General features: G+C 45.0%; 1 protein-coding gene across 1 annotated transcript in view; it reads right to left on the minus strand.

The window, feature by feature from the left end:
- Positions 1-1733: 1733 nt before the first annotated feature.
- Positions 1734-17927, minus strand: part of LOC5507088 (importin-5) — a 33236-nt gene continuing 17042 nt past the window's right edge. The window contains exons 21-25 of the mRNA XM_032375534.2: positions 5321-5398; positions 4758-4821; positions 3849-4077; positions 3370-3511; positions 1734-2955 (exon numbers count right to left, since the gene is read on the minus strand). Of these exons, the coding sequence (XP_032231425.2) occupies positions 2860-2955; positions 3370-3511; positions 3849-4077; positions 4758-4821; positions 5321-5398 (609 nt within the window). The 3' untranslated portion in view covers positions 1734-2859. The remainder of the gene's footprint in view (positions 2956-3369; positions 3512-3848; positions 4078-4757; positions 4822-5320; positions 5399-17927) is intronic.

The raw sequence follows: 17927 nt of genomic DNA on the forward strand, positions 1-17927 counted from the left end.
CAGTAGACACCAAGTAGCACGCCAAGCATGAGCAAAAGCACGCTAACAAGGAGCGTGCTGGAGCTTGGGCCGTTCGGCGAGTCGTTTGGTAGCAGGATAGTTATGGTCCGAGGTGTAACGGCGTCTTGTATTTCTTCTTCAACTCCCGTTGCTCCAATTATTAGCAATAAGTGCGCAGTGATTATGAGCGACCATACGTACTTCACTGTTATGACTGCCATTGTTAAATTTAGCCACAAAGTCGCGGGACATTCATCACGAATTCATCATCTTTTTCCTCTCTTGGCTAACTTACGACGCCAAGAAAACCCAAACTTTATAAATACAAAGCAAAGAACACAATAACACAATAATTAATACACGTTCAAATATCAACTCCTCGCCTGAACAGCGCAGTCGGACAAGTCTGAGTAATCGTGTCGGTAGCCTCTTGATAACGTTTTTATGATAACGGGGGAAATTCTTTCAAGCCCACTTCCCGTTACTATGACACTACTAATCTTATCGAAGCGTTCATGGACGAACTCACCCTTTTACTCCGTCTCGAACCCGGAAAAGTGCTTTTGACGGCTTTACAAGGGCTGAACTACCGTGCGTTGAGCTATTTGGAGACCGCAAGGATTAGAGTGAACGTAGCGTTGTGGGGGAGAGAATAATTGATCAGATCACTTATTTTTGTATTGGTTCCAACAATGAACGTGATGTAGCAGAACACTGGAGATCGACGTATTCAAATCTTGAGTAGGTTTAAATATGCGATTTCGCGATATCGTTTTCCAGATATACACAATAACGGTTGAAAAATAACCCTGAATATTAACAAAAAAAACTGTTTTTAGAAATATTAATGGACTCGCATCAGCTCGAAACAGAATAAAAAAATAATCGTCGATTTTGCGAGAACAGGCAGAGTGAAACTTATGTGATTCGTTCTGTCTATTTTAATGATTCTTTTGTAGTTGTTTGGCAATTACTATTGATCATTTAGAATGTCTAAATTGCGTTATCAATAAATACGAGACGGTTAACAAATCTTAAAAGATTAATATATCAAGTTCAATTATGTCTAAAGAAACGAAAGAATTGTTTACCGTTTGACTATAAGAACATAAAACCCCGCAAAGATCTCATCGGATGAAATAAATTTCACGTTGTTGAAAAGAATTTCAGACACGAGGCAAAAAAAAAAAAAAAAAAAAAAAAAAAAAAACGGAGTAATTTAATTTCATTTGATGCGGTTTTTTTCCTGACTCAATATTGGAACACAGGCCCGTTTAGGGGAGCTTTATGGAGGTATATTTAATAGGTTCGGCAGTTAAAAAAGTAAAAGCTTTAGATTGCCTTAAATATACACTCTGCGCTTTCTTCACCGGCCCGAGAGACACTAACCTTCTCAGCATGGGGCCGTTAAACGCCGACCGATCGAATAAGTGAGTTCTATCGTATCTCGGTGTCTGGCCGTAGCCTTCTTCTCAAACCAGTCAGTAAACAATAAGATTCGTATCTTGATGTCTGGGTGAACCTGAAGGCGAAAACAAGGTTTTAACTTATAATTTTATATTTGCTATAGTCAACAGAATAAAATCTTATTCTCTTGAGAATTAACCGGTTAGCATTTTCAGTAACAACCAAAACAGGTCAAAGGCCTATTTATCATCAAGCAGAATTCCCCGCCGAAATAAACGCGACAATTTCGTCATTAATACAATAGACAATAATAATTAATACAAGAATAAGCAATATCTGTCATTTATTTAATACATTTTAGAAAGAAACAATTATCTTTTGGCGATAGCAACCGACAGTCCACCTTAGCAACCGCCGCCAACTTGTCATACAATTCCATTAACCTTCCCTTCAAAATCCTTCCTAAAAGCTTCCAAATGTTTGAATACTAAAAAGAAAATAATATATTCATCAGACTTTATCTTACGAAAACTGGACAGCAATTGATTGTATTATTAGCGATTAGCCTACTCTAAACACGCTCATTTCTGCTCCATTGTTGTAGTTATAGTTTTCTAATACATTTTCTTTAAGGGATAATTTCTAAAAAGAATACTGCTGTCCGAAAAATATAGCAGGCGGCAGGGATAGTCACACATCAAAGCACTGAACAAAAGAAAGCATTACATCCAATATCCAAAAAAATGTTTCCGGTTTTCTTTGTAAGTCTCTTTGCAACCCTACGCGACTGTAGATGCGTTCCCGCCAGCCAATGGGTCATACAAAGTGACAACTAAGCTTCCCCTGGATCCCCAACACGTGATGTAGAACTAGGTTCCGATTGGTTTATCATGCAACACACAGGGGGTCCGCAGGATAAGATCACGCAACTAGGGTCACGCAAGGCGCATCAAGACACGTCACGTCATCACGACCTAGACTTCATCTCTTCTCTTCTACGCTCCCAAATTTCCAACAGATCATCAAAGCTTGAATACAAAATAGAACTTTTCATGTTGCAAAAACAAAGTAAGCGCTAGAGATACGACGGCGTCACGAGAGTCTAAATGCTATGGCAACGTTTAATTCTTTGCGGTCAGAGAAACGTCAGATCCCTAGACACGCACGGAAGGTCTCAAAAGTCGCAGGAAATACGGCACCGTTCAGGGTAGCGAGGACACCTTGCGGGATGCGGGATTCTCGCGGGACGCGGTGCTACAGATTCGCTCGATCCAAGCTCAAACTTGATCTTTTTGACAGTACAATAAAAACTATCGTCATTTGTCCCAACAAGACGACGCGCGGCATAAATTACACCTCACGTCGAGGGAGCGGAAATCACGAGGGAGCTTAGCGGCGAGTTGCGAACATGGTCCTGGGACTCCTCTCTCTGATTGATAGATTCTGTGTAGGTCACTGCCCTTGTCCTCCCGTCATGGCGTTCCTTAGGGCCTCTTGCTGCATCTCGGTGAGTTGAGCGAGACACGCCGCCCACACGGCCTCCATGGGCTGAAAACAAAACGTGCGCGTGTTAGGGTGGGAACACCAGAGAAGACGCTGAACACTAAGACTAAAGCGACATCGATACATGGGCCTTGTGCTCACATGAGGAACGAGAAACTTGGCGAGTTGAATGAACCCGTTCTCCCTTAACCCGAATCACCACGGAAGTTCCCGAACCATCACGGAAGAGCCAGAACAAATCTGGATGTGTCCTAAGGAAGTACCGAGTCACCCACGAAGTGCCCGAATCACCCCGGAAGTGCCGAGTCACCTCGGAATTTCCGAACCATCCCGGAAGTGCCCAAACAAATCTGGAAGTGTCCTAAGGAAGTACCGAGTCACCCACGAAGTGCCCGAATCATCCCAGAAGTGCCCAAAACATCAAGGAATTCTCCGAATAATCCCGAAAGAGCTGCTAACCTGGACTTGCGCGATAATTCTGAGAACGCGTTGAGTAGTGGCCTCGTCCTCGCTCAACACTTCCGACACAAAAACGTCAGCGAATATCTGGAGAATTCTTGGAAGGTTGCTATTATCTGTTCCAAGAGCCAGGGGGTGATTTCTTGGAAGCAAAACAATATTAGAAATATTGTCCAATTATTATTGGATGAAAATCAATATTAGGGGGATCCTAGATCTTGCATTCTTTAATATAAAAATCTAAATAGGGATACCCATAGAGTACCTAACATGTCCTATCTCTATTGCTTTGCTCAACGTCATTTTATTGCCACATTACTTATTTTATTACTGTCCATGTGCTCATGATATCTGAGGATCCAGCGTTTTCTTTCATATTACGCGAAAAGTTGGGAGCGACTGCAATGAATGCTGGGTCCCCGGGCATGACTACTGTTAGGAGACTGAATTTTGAACAGTTTAAAGAGTTAGTAACTCACGCTTCTATCAGGTCACACAGGTAGCCATACACATGCGTCGCTTCTTCTTTATCCTCGATAATTGGCAGCCACGATAACCACGTGGGTATGACGTCATCGACGTTGATGTTGCCATGGTTAAATTTACAGATCTTGGTGACGGCCGAGATGGCGTTCTCCGTGGCGTTGATATTCTCACGTGACCTGGACTGGGGGTCGTTTATAACTCGAACCAACAAGGGCAGCGCATCTAAGAAGAGATTAGACAATCGACGTTCAGTGTGGCGTTATGGTGCACCATATACATGAATGATAATCCATAGTAAGGAAAAGAGTTTCCATGAACACATGCTGAACGTTTAGCTTCACAGAGCGTCTTTGGTCCGAGTCCTACTTAAGTGTCCATGTCAGCTACACCTTAGTTATCGTTTTCATTTAATATTGGAAGGCACAATGTATTAATGAAATCTCTAAATAACCTAAAAAAAGTCAATCGAAAATATCGCATTGGCTTTCGCAAATCCGCCGATGGAAATGGATGCTTTTTCACACTTGGTACTTTGCTAGGATGACAAAATGGCGGTTTATAGAGGCTGTTTAAAGTCGCATTGTCACCAGTTTACTTCTGATCGATTACGTAACAATCTCTGATCATTTTTAACGGAAAACGCCAAAAATATTTCAAAATATTGAAAGCAGTGTGTCTATTAAAAGTTTCTTTTAGGATGTGATTGATAATTTAGAGCGGATGGCCTGTTTTATAATTGGATTTTAATAGATTCTTTTGTCTTTTAACGGCTGAGGTTTCCGTCGGACCTCCGGAAGTAAACTGGTAACAATGCGGCTTTAAGTTCAATCACGGTGCAGTTATGTACAATACAGGTGTTAAAGATACACAATACACGTGTACACAAGATAGACTAGAGTCACCTGCGCAGGCCTGGGCGTATTCCTTCGACGAGATGGGCATTATACCGACGCCATAACACGCGGCCTATATATAGGATATATAAGATAGCCAATCAACACCATAACACGCGGTCTATATATAGGATATATAAGATAGCCAATCAACACCATAACACGCGGCCTATATATAGGATATATAAGATAGCCAATCAAAACCATAACACGCGGCCAATATATAAGATATATAAGAGAGCCAATCAACACCATTGCATACATGATATGATATATGAAATAGCCAACCAACATGCGATAATCACGGTTGATTAAAAATATATTTTTAATAGGAGCAAGTTGGCTAGCTATGTTTAAGTTAAATTAGACAGCAAATCGCATCCTTATCGGCCTTTTTCACATAACTATCAAAGTGGTCACGGTAGCGCGCGCCGCATTACCAAATTAACAAATATAACAGGTATCACAGGTTAGAAACATAAAAAACTTCGGTCAGTATATTTAAGCCCTAGGTGACGGTATTTACGGACCTCCCAGCTGGTAAATGACATATATATATACAACTGTTTTACCTGTCTCACGGGAGCACTTTTGTCGATGCAGTAATTTAACATAGAGGATAAGAAGTAGTCCTTGTACGCGAATGACGCCTATGAAAAAACAAGAGTGAAGTCAGACCTCGACAACATAAAAAGTGAAAAAGTCCATAAGGAACACCGACAAGAGAAAACAAGCAACAAGCGTGACGCGAGACCACGACAAGATGAACAGGGAAAGAACAAGGAGAACAGTGACAAGAGAAAACAAGGAACAAGCGTGACGCGAGACCACGACGAGATAAACAGGGGAAGAACAAGGAGAACAGTGACAAGAGAAAACAAGGAACGAGCGTGACGCGAGACCACGACAAGATGAACAGGGAAAGAACAAGGAGAACAGTGACAAGAGAAAACAAGGAACAAGCGTGACGCGAGCCCACGACAAGATAAACAGGAAAAAAACAAGGAGAACAGTGACAAGAGAAAACAAGGAACAAGCGTGACGCGAGACCACGACAAGATGAACAGGGAAAGAACAAGGAGAACAGTGACAGAGAAAACAAGGAACAAGCGTGACGCGAGCCCACGACAAGATAAACAGGGAAAGAGCAAGGAGAACAGTGACAAGAGAAAACAAGGAACAAGCGTGACGCGAGACCACGACAAGATAAACAGGGAAAGAACAAGGAGAACAGTGACGAGAGAAAACAAGGAACGAGCGTGACGCGAGACCACGACAAGATAAACAGGGAAAGAACAAGGAGAACACCAACAAGAGAAAACAAGGAACAAGCGTGACGCGAGCCCACGACAAGATAAACCGGGGAAGAACAAGGAGAACAGTGACAAGAGAAAACAAGGAACAAGCGTGACGCGAGACCACGACAAGATAAACAGGGAAAGAACAAGGAGAACACCAACAAGAGAAAACAAGGAACAAGCGTGACGCGAGACCACGACAAGATAAACAGGGAAAGAACAAGGAGAACACCGACAAGAGAAAACAAGGAACGAGCGTGACGCGAGACCACGATAAGATGAACAGGGAAAGAACAAGGAGAACAGTGACAAGAGAAAACAAGGAACAGGCGTGACGCGAGACCACGACAAGATAAACAGGGAAAGAACAAGAAGAACACCGACAAGAGAAAACAAGGAACAAGCGTGACGCGAGACCACGACAAGATAAACAGGGGAAGAACAAGGAGAACACCGACAAGAGAAAACAAGGAACGAGCGTGACGTGAGACCACGACAAGATAAACAGGGAAAGAACAAGGAGAACAGTGACAAGAGAAAATAAGGAACAAGCGTGACGCGAGCCCACGACAAGATAAACAGGGAAAGAACAAGGAGAACATTGACAAGAGAAAACAAGGAACGAGCGTGACGTGAAACCACGACAAGATAAACAGGGGAAGAACAAGGAGAACACCGACAAGAGAAAACAAGGAACGAGCGTGACGCGAGACCACGACAAGATAAACAGGGAAAGAACAAGGAGAACACCAACAAGAGAAAACAAGGAACAAGCGTGACGCGAGACCACGACAAGATAAACAGGGGAAGAACAAGGAGAACACCGACAAGAGAAAACAAGGAACAAGCGTGACGCGAGACCACGACAAGATAAACAGGGAAAGAACAAGGAGAACAGTGACAAGAGAAAACAAGGAACAAGCGTGACGCGAGCCCACGACAAGATAAACAGGGAAAGAACAAGGAGAACAGTGACAAGAGAAAACAAGGAACAAGCGTGACGCGAGACCACGACAAGATAAACAGGGAAAGAACAAGGAGAACATTGACAAAAGAAAACAAGGAACAAGCGTGACGCGAGACCACGACAAGATGAACAGGGAAAGAACAAGGAGAACAGTGACAAGAGAAAACAAGGAACAAGCGTGACGCGAGACCACGACAAGATGAACAGGGAAAGAACAAGGAGAACAGTGACAAGAGAAAACAAGGAACAAGCGTGACGCGAGACCACGACAAGATGAACAGGGAAAGAACAAGGAGAACAATGACAAGAGAAAACAAGGAACAAGCGTGACGCGAGACCACGACAAGATGAACAGGGAAAGAACAAGGAGAACAGTGACAAGAGAAAATAAGGAACAAGCGTGACGCGAGACCACGACAAGATAAACAGGGAAAGAACAAGGAGAACACCGACAAGAGAAAACAAGGAACAAGCGTGACGCGAGACCACGACAAGATAAACAGGGAAAGAACAAGGAGAACAGTGACAAGAGAAAACAAGGAACAAGCGTGACGCGAGACCACGACAAGATGAACAGGGAAAGAGCAAGGAGAACATTGACAAGAGAAAACAAGGAACAAGCGTGACGCGAGCCCACGACAAGATGAACAGGGGAAGAACATGGAGAACAGTGACAAGAGAAAACAAGGAACAAGCGTGACGCGAGACCACGACAAGATAAACAGGGAAAGAACAAGGAGAACAGTGACAAGAGAAAACAAGGAACAAGCGTGACGCGAGACCACGACAAGATGAACAGGGAAAGAACAAGGAGAACAGTGACAAGAGAAAACAAGGAACGAGCGTGACGCGAGACCACGACAAGATGAACAGGGAAAGAACAAGGAGAACAGTGACAAGAGAAAACAAGGAACAAGCGTGACGCGAGACCACGACAAGATAAACAGGGAAAGAACAAGGAAAACAGTGACAAGAGAAAACAAGGAACAAGCGTGACGCGAGACCACGACGAGATGAACAGGGAAAGAACAAGGAGAACAGTGACAAGAGAAAATAAGGAACAAGCGTGACGCGAGACCACGACAAGATAAACAGGGAAAGAACAAGGAGAACACCAACAAGAGAAAACAAGGAACAAGCGTGACGCGAGACCACGACAAGATAAACAGGGAAAGAACAAGGAGAACAGTGACAATAGAAAACAAGGAACGAGCGTGACGCGAGACCACGACAAGATAAACAGGGAAAGAACAAGGAGAACAATGACAAGAAAAAACACGGAACGAGCGTGACGCGAGACCACGACAAGATGAACAGGAAAAGAACAAGGAGAACACCGACAAGAGAAAACAAGGAACGAGCGTGACGTGAGACCACGACAAGATAAACAGGGGAAGAACAAGGAGAACACCGACAAGAGAAAACAAGGAACGAGCGTGACGTGAGACCACGACAAGATAAACAGGGGAAGAACAAGGAGAACACCGACAAGAGAAAACAAGGAACAAGCGTGACGCGTGACCACGACAAGATAAACAGGGAAAGAACAAGGAGAACAGTGACAAGAGAAAACAAGGAACAAGCGTGACGCGAGACCACGACAAGATAAACAGGGGAAGAACAAGGAGAACACCGACAAGAGAAAACAAGGAACAAGCGTGACGCGAGACCACGACAAGATGAACAGGAAAAGAACAAGGAGAACAGTGACAAGAGAAAACAAGGAACAGGCGTGACGCGAGACCACGACAAGATGAACAGGAAAAGAACAAGGAGAACAGTGACAAGAGAAAACAAGGAACAAGCGTGACGCGAGACCACGACAAGATGAACAGGGAAAGAACAAGGAGAACAGTAACAAGAGAAAATAAGGAACAAGCGTGACGCGAGACCACGACAAGATAAACAGGGAAAGAACAAGGAGAACAGTGACAAGAGAAAATAAGGAACAAGCGTGACGCGAGACCACGACAAGATAAACAGGGAAAGAACAAGGAGAACACCGACAACAGAAAACAAGCAACAAGCGTGACGCGAGACCACGACAAGATGAACAGGGAAAGAACAAGGAGAACAGTGACAAGAGAAAACAAGGAACAAGCGTGACGCGAGACCACGACAAGATAAACAGGGAAAGAACAAGGAGAACAGTGACAATAGAAAACAAGGAACAAGCGTGACGCGAGACCACGACAAGATGAACAGGGAAAGAACAAGGAGAACAGTGACAAGAGAAAACAAGGAACAAGCGTGACGCGAGACCACGACAAGATAAACAGGGAAAGAACAAGGAGAACAGTGACAATAGAAAACAAGCAACAAGCGTGACGCGAGACCACGACAAGATGAACAGGGAAAGAACAAGGAGAACAGTGACAAGAGAAAACAAGGAACAAGCGTGACGCGAGACCACGACAAGATAAACAGGGAAAGAACAAGGAGAACAGTGACAAGAGAAAACAAGGAACAAGCGTGACGCGAGACCACGACAAGATAAACAGGGAAAGAACAAGGAGAACAGTGACAATAGAAAACAAGGAACAAGCGTGACGCGAGACCACGACAAGATGAACAGGGAAAGAACAAGGAGAACAGTGACAAGAGAAAACAAGGAACAAGCGTGACGCGAGCCCACGACAAGATGAACAGGAAAAGAACAAGGAGAACAGTGACAAGAGAAAACAAGGAACAGGCGTGACGCGAGACCACGACAAGATGAACAGGAAAAGAACAAGGAGAACAGTGACAAGAGAAAACAAGGAACAAGCGTGACGCGAGACCACGACAAGATGAACAGGGAAAGAACAAGGAGAACAGTAACAAGAGAAAATAAGGAACAAGCGTGACGCGAGACCACGACAAGATAAACAGGGAAAGAACAAGGAGAACAGTGACAAGAGAAAATAAGGAACAAGCGTGACGCGAGACCACGACAAGATAAACAGGGAAAGAACAAGGAGAACACCGACAACAGAAAACAAGCAACAAGCGTGACGCGAGACCACGACAAGATGAACAGGGAAAGAACAAGGAGAACAGTGACAGAGAAAACAAGGAACAAGCGTGACGCGAGCCCACGACAAGATAAACAGGGAAAGAGCAAGGAGAACAGTGACAAGAGAAAACAAGGAACAAGCGTGACGCGAGACCACGACAAGATAAACAGGGAAAGAACAAGGAGAACAGTGACGAGAGAAAACAAGGAACGAGCGTGACGCGAGACCACGACAAGATAAACAGGGAAAGAACAAGGAGAACACCAACAAGAGAAAACAAGGAACAAGCGTGACGCGAGCCCACGACAAGATAAACCGGGGAAGAACAAGGAGAACAGTGACAAGAGAAAACAAGGAACAAGCGTGACGCGAGACCACGACAAGATAAACAGGGAAAGAACAAGGAGAACACCAACAAGAGAAAACAAGGAACAAGCGTGACGCGAGACCACGACAAGATAAACAGGGAAAGAACAAGGAGAACACCGACAAGAGAAAACAAGGAACGAGCGTGACGCGAGACCACGATAAGATGAACAGGGAAAGAACAAGGAGAACAGTGACAAGAGAAAACAAGGAACAGGCGTGACGCGAGACCACGACAAGATAAACAGGGAAAGAACAAGAAGAACACCGACAAGAGAAAACAAGGAACAAGCGTGACGCGAGACCACGACAAGATAAACAGGGGAAGAACAAGGAGAACACCGACAAGAGAAAACAAGGAACGAGCGTGACGTGAGACCACGACAAGATAAACAGGGAAAGAACAAGGAGAACAGTGACAAGAGAAAATAAGGAACAAGCGTGACGCGAGCCCACGACAAGATAAACAGGGAAAGAACAAGGAGAACATTGACAAGAGAAAACAAGGAACGAGCGTGACGTGAAACCACGACAAGATAAACAGGGGAAGAACAAGGAGAACACCGACAAGAGAAAACAAGGAACGAGCGTGACGCGAGACCACGACAAGATAAACAGGGAAAGAACAAGGAGAACACCAACAAGAGAAAACAAGGAACAAGCGTGACGCGAGACCACGACAAGATAAACAGGGGAAGAACAAGGAGAACACCGACAAGAGAAAACAAGGAACAAGCGTGACGCGAGACCACGACAAGATAAACAGGGAAAGAACAAGGAGAACAGTGACAAGAGAAAACAAGCAACAAGCGTGACGCGAGACCACGACAAGATGAACAGGGAAAGAACAAGGAGAACAGTGACAAGAGAAAACAAGGAACAAGCGTGACGCGAGACCACGACAAGATAAACAGGGAAAGAACAAGGAGAACAGTGACAAGAGAAAACAAGGAACAAGCGTGACGCGAGACCACGACAAGATAAACAGGGAAAGAACAAGGAGAACAGTGACAATAGAAAACAAGGAACAAGCGTGACGCGAGACCACGACAAGATGAACAGGGAAAGAACAAGGAGAACAGTGACAAGAGAAAACAAGGAACAAGCGTGACGCGAGCCCACGACAAGATGAACAGGAAAAGAACAAGGAGAACAGTGACAAGAGAAAACAAGGAACAGGCGTGACGCGAGACCACGACAAGATGAACAGGAAAAGAACAAGGAGAACAGTGACAAGAGAAAACAAGGAACAAGCGTGACGCGAGACCACGACAAGATGAACAGGGAAAGAACAAGGAGAACAGTAACAAGAGAAAATAAGGAACAAGCGTGACGCGAGACCACGACAAGATAAACAGGGAAAGAACAAGGAGAACAGTGACAAGAGAAAATAAGGAACAAGCGTGACGCGAGACCACGACAAGATAAACAGGGAAAGAACAAGGAGAACACCGACAACAGAAAACAAGCAACAAGCGTGACGCGAGACCACGACAAGATGAACAGGGAAAGAACAAGGAGAACAGTGACAGAGAAAACAAGGAACAAGCGTGACGCGAGCCCACGACAAGATAAACAGGGAAAGAGCAAGGAGAACAGTGACAAGAGAAAACAAGGAACAAGCGTGACGCGAGACCACGACAAGATAAACAGGGAAAGAACAAGGAGAACAGTGACGAGAGAAAACAAGGAACGAGCGTGACGCGAGACCACGACAAGATAAACAGGGAAAGAACAAGGAGAACACCAACAAGAGAAAACAAGGAACAAGCGTGACGCGAGCCCACGACAAGATAAACCGGGGAAGAACAAGGAGAACAGTGACAAGAGAAAACAAGGAACAAGCGTGACGCGAGACCACGACAAGATAAACAGGGAAAGAACAAGGAGAACACCAACAAGAGAAAACAAGGAACAAGCGTGACGCGAGACCACGACAAGATAAACAGGGAAAGAACAAGGAGAACACCGACAAGAGAAAACAAGGAACGAGCGTGACGCGAGACCACGATAAGATGAACAGGGAAAGAACAAGGAGAACAGTGACAAGAGAAAACAAGGAACAGGCGTGACGCGAGACCACGACAAGATAAACAGGGAAAGAACAAGAAGAACACCGACAAGAGAAAACAAGGAACAAGCGTGACGCGAGACCACGACAAGATAAACAGGGGAAGAACAAGGAGAACACCGACAAGAGAAAACAAGGAACGAGCGTGACGTGAGACCACGACAAGATAAACAGGGAAAGAACAAGGAGAACAGTGACAAGAGAAAATAAGGAACAAGCGTGACGCGAGCCCACGACAAGATAAACAGGGAAAGAACAAGGAGAACATTGACAAGAGAAAACAAGGAACGAGCGTGACGTGAAACCACGACAAGATAAACAGGGGAAGAACAAGGAGAACACCGACAAGAGAAAACAAGGAACGAGCGTGACGCGAGACCACGACAAGATAAACAGGGAAAGAACAAGGAGAACACCAACAAGAGAAAACAAGGAACAAGCGTGACGCGAGACCACGACAAGATAAACAGGGGAAGAACAAGGAGAACACCGACAAGAGAAAACAAGGAACAAGCGTGACGCGAGACCACGACAAGATAAACAGGGAAAGAACAAGGAGAACAGTGACAAGAGAAAACAAGGAACAAGCGTGACGCGAGCCCACGACAAGATAAACAGGGAAAGAACAAGGAGAACAGTGACAAGAGAAAACAAGGAACAAGCGTGACGCGAGACCACGACAAGATAAACAGGGAAAGAACAAGGAGAACATTGACAAAAGAAAACAAGGAACAAGCGTGACGCGAGACCACGACAAGATGAACAGGGAAAGAACAAGGAGAACAGTGACAAGAGAAAACAAGGAACAAGCGTGACGCGAGACCACGACAAGATGAACAGGGAAAGAACAAGGAGAACAGTGACAAGAGAAAACAAGGAACAAGCGTGACGCGAGACCACGACAAGATGAACAGGGAAAGAACAAGGAGAACAATGACAAGAGAAAACAAGGAACAAGCGTGACGCGAGACCACGACAAGATGAACAGGGAAAGAACAAGGAGAACAGTGACAAGAGAAAATAAGGAACAAGCGTGACGCGAGACCACGACAAGATAAACAGGGAAAGAACAAGGAGAACACCGACAAGAGAAAACAAGGAACAAGCGTGACGCGAGACCACGACAAGATAAACAGGGAAAGAACAAGGAGAACAGTGACAAGAGAAAACAAGGAACAAGCGTGACGCGAGACCACGACAAGATGAACAGGGAAAGAGCAAGGAGAACATTGACAAGAGAAAACAAGGAACAAGCGTGACGCGAGCCCACGACAAGATGAACAGGGGAAGAACATGGAGAACAGTGACAAGAGAAAACAAGGAACAAGCGTGACGCGAGACCACGACAAGATAAACAGGGAAAGAACAAGGAGAACAGTGACAAGAGAAAACAAGGAACAAGCGTGACGCGAGACCACGACAAGATGAACAGGGAAAGAACAAGGAGAACAGTGACAAGAGAAAACAAGGAACGAGCGTGACGCGAGACCACGACAAGATGAACAGGGAAAGAACAAGGAGAACAGTGACAAGAGAAAACAAGGAACAAGCGTGACGCGAGACCACGACAAGATAAACAGGGAAAGAACAAGGAAAACAGTGACAAGAGAAAACAAGGAACAAGCGTGACGCGAGACCACGACGAGATGAACAGGGAAAGAACAAGGAGAACAGTGACAAGAGAAAATAAGGAACAAGCGTGACGCGAGACCACGACAAGATAAACAGGGAAAGAACAAGGAGAACACCAACAAGAGAAAACAAGGAACAAGCGTGACGCGAGACCACGACAAGATAAACAGGGAAAGAACAAGGAGAACAGTGACAATAGAAAACAAGGAACGAGCGTGACGCGAGACCACGACAAGATAAACAGGGAAAGAACAAGGAGAACAATGACAAGAGAAAACACGGAACGAGCGTGACGCGAGACCACGACAAGATGAACAGGAAAAGAACAAGGAGAACACCGACAAGAGAAAACAAGGAACGAGCGTGACGTGAGACCACGACAAGATAAACAGGGGAAGAACAAGGAGAACACCGACAAGAGAAAACAAGGAACGAGCGTGACGTGAGACCACGACAAGATAAACAGGGGAAGAACAAGGAGAACACCGACAAGAGAAAACAAGGAACAAGCGTGACGCGTGACCACGACAAGATAAACAGGGAAAGAACAAGGAGAACAGTGACAAGAGAAAACAAGGAACAAGCGTGACGCGAGACCACGACAAGATAAACAGGGGAAGAACAAGGAGAACACCGACAAGAGAAAACAAGGAACAAGCGTGACGCGAGACCACGACAAGATGAACAGGAAAAGAACAAGGAGAACAGTGACAAGAGAAAACAAGGAACAGGCGTGACGCGAGACCACGACAAGATGAACAGGAAAAGAACAAGGAGAACAGTGACAAGAGAAAACAAGGAACAAGCGTGACGCGAGACCACGACAAGATGAACAGGGAAAGAACAAGGAGAACAGTAACAAGAGAAAATAAGGAACAAGCGTGACGCGAGACCACGACAAGATAAACAGGGAAAGAACAAGGAGAACAGTGACAAGAGAAAATAAGGAACAAGCGTGACGCGAGACCACGACAAGATAAACAGGGAAAGAACAAGGAGAACACCGACAACAGAAAACAAGCAACAAGCGTGACGCGAGACCACGACAAGATGAACAGGGAAAGAACAAGGAGAACAGTGACAAGAGAAAACAAGGAACAAGCGTGACGCGAGACCACGACAAGATAAACAGGGAAAGAACAAGGAGAACAGTGACAATAGAAAACAAGGAACAAGCGTGACGCGAGACCACGACAAGATGAACAGGGAAAGAACAAGGAGAACAGTGACAAGAGAAAACAAGGAACAAGCGTGACGCGAGACCACGACAAGATAAACAGGGAAAGAACAAGGAGAACAGTGACAATAGAAAACAAGCAACAAGCGTGACGCGAGACCACGACAAGATGAACAGGGAAAGAACAAGGAGAACAGTGACAAGAGAAAACAAGGAACAAGCGTGACGCGAGACCACGACAAGATAAACAGGGAAAGAACAAGGAGAACAGTGACAAGAGAAAACAAGGAACAAGCGTGACGCGAGACCACGACAAGATAAACAGGGAAAGAACAAGGAGAACAGTGACAATAGAAAACAAGGAACAAGCGTGACGCGAGACCACGACAAGATGAACAGGGAAAGAACAAGGAGAACAGTGACAAGAGAAAACAAGGAACAAGCGTGACGCGAGCCCACGACAAGATGAACAGGAAAAGAACAAGGAGAACAGTGACAAGAGAAAACAAGGAACAGGCGTGACGCGAGACCACGACAAGATGAACAGGAAAAGAACAAGGAGAACAGTGACAAGAGAAAACAAGGAACAAGCGTGACGCGAGACCACGACAAGATGAACAGGGAAAGAACAAGGAGAACAGTAACAAGAGAAAATAAGGAACAAGCGTGACGCGAGACCACGACAAGATAAACAGGGAAAGAACAAGGAGAACAGTGACAAGAGAAAATAAGGAACAAGCGTGACGCGAGACCACGACAAGATAAACAGGGAAAGAACAAGGAGAACACCGACAACAGAAAACAAGCAACAAGCGTGACGCGAGACCACGACAAGATGAACAGGGAAAGAACAAGGAGAACAGTGACAAGAGAAAACAAGGAACAAGCGTGACGCGAGACCACGACAAGATAAACAGGGAAAGAACAAGGAGAACAGTGACAATAGAAAACAAGGAACAAGCGTGACGCGAGACCACGACAAGATGAACAGGGAAAGAACAAGGAGAACAGTGACAAGAGAAAACAAGGAACAAGCGTGACGCGAGACCACGACAAGATAAACAGGGAAAGAACAAGGAGAACAGTGACAATAGAAAACAAGCAACAAGCGTGACGCGAGACCACGACAAGATGAACAGGGAAAGAACAAGGAGAACAGTGACAAGAGAAAACAAGGAACAAGCGTGACGCGAGACCACGACAAGATAAACAGGGAAAGAACAAGGAGAACAGTGACAATAGAAAACAAGGAACAAGCGTGACGCGAGACCACGACAAGATGAACAGGGAAAGAACAAGGAGAACAGTGACAAGAGAAAACAAGGAACAAGCGTGACGCGAGCCCACGACAAGATAAACAGGAAAAGAACAAGGAGAACAGTGACAATAGAAAACAAGGAACAAGCGTGACGCGAGACCACGACAAGATGAACAGGGAAAGAACAAGGAGAACAGTAACAAGAGAAAATAAGGAACAAGCGTGACGCGAGACCACGACAAGATGAACAGGGAAAGAACAAGGAGAACAGTGACAAGAGAAAACAAGGAACAAGCGTGACGCGAGACCACGACAAGATAAACAGGGAAAGAACAAGGAGAACAGTGACAATAGAAAACAAGGAACAAGCGTGACGCGAGACCACGACAAGATGAACAGGGAAAGAACAAGGAGAACAGTGACAAGAGAAAACAAGGAACAAGCGTGACGCGAGCCCACGACAAGATAAACAGGAAAAGAACAAGGAGAACAGTGACAATAGAAAACAAGGAACAAGCGTGACGCGAGACCACGACAAGATGAACAGGGAAAGAACAAGGAGAACAGTAACAAGAGAAAATAAGGAACAAGCGTGACGCGAGACCACGACAAGATGAACAGGGAAAGAACAAGGAGAACAGTGACAAGAGAAAACAAGGAACAAGCGTGACGCGAGACCACGACAAGATGAACAGGGAAAGAACAAGGAGAACAGTGACAAGAGAAAACAAGGAACAAGCGTGATGCGAGACCACGACAAGATGAACAGGAAAAGAACAAGGAGAACAGTGACAATAGAAAACAAGCAACAAGCGTGACGCGAGACCACGACAAGATGAACAGGGAAAGAACAAGGAGAACAGTGACAAGAGAAAACAAGGAACAAGCGTGATGCGAGACCACGACAAGATGAACAGGAAAAGAACAAGGAGAACAGTGACAAGAGAAAACAAGCAACAAGCGTGACGCGAGACCACGACAAGATGAACAGGGAAAGAACAAGGAGAACAGTGACAAGAGAAAACAAGCAACAAGCGTGACGCGAGACCACGACAAGATGAACAGGGAAAGAACAAGGAGAACAGTGACAAGAGAAAACAAGGAACAAGCGTGATGCGAGACCACGACAAGATGAACAGGAAAAGAACAAGGAGAACAGTGACAAGAGAAAACAAGCAACAAGCGTGACGCGAGACCACGACAAGATGAACAGGGAAAGAACAAGGAGAACAGTGACAAGAGAAAACAAGGAACAAGCGTGACGCGAGCCCACGACAAGATAAACAGGAAAAAAACAAGGAGAACAGTGACAAGAGAAAACAAGGAACAAGCGTGATGCGAGACAACGACAAGATGAACAGGGAAAGAACAAGGAGAACAGTGACAGAGAAAACAAGGAACAAGCGTGACGCGA

The sequence above is a fragment of the Nematostella vectensis genome, chromosome 9 (assembly GCF_932526225.1).
Source record: "Nematostella vectensis chromosome 9, jaNemVect1.1, whole genome shotgun sequence".
Taxonomy (NCBI): Eukaryota; Metazoa; Cnidaria; class Anthozoa; order Actiniaria; family Edwardsiidae; genus Nematostella; species Nematostella vectensis.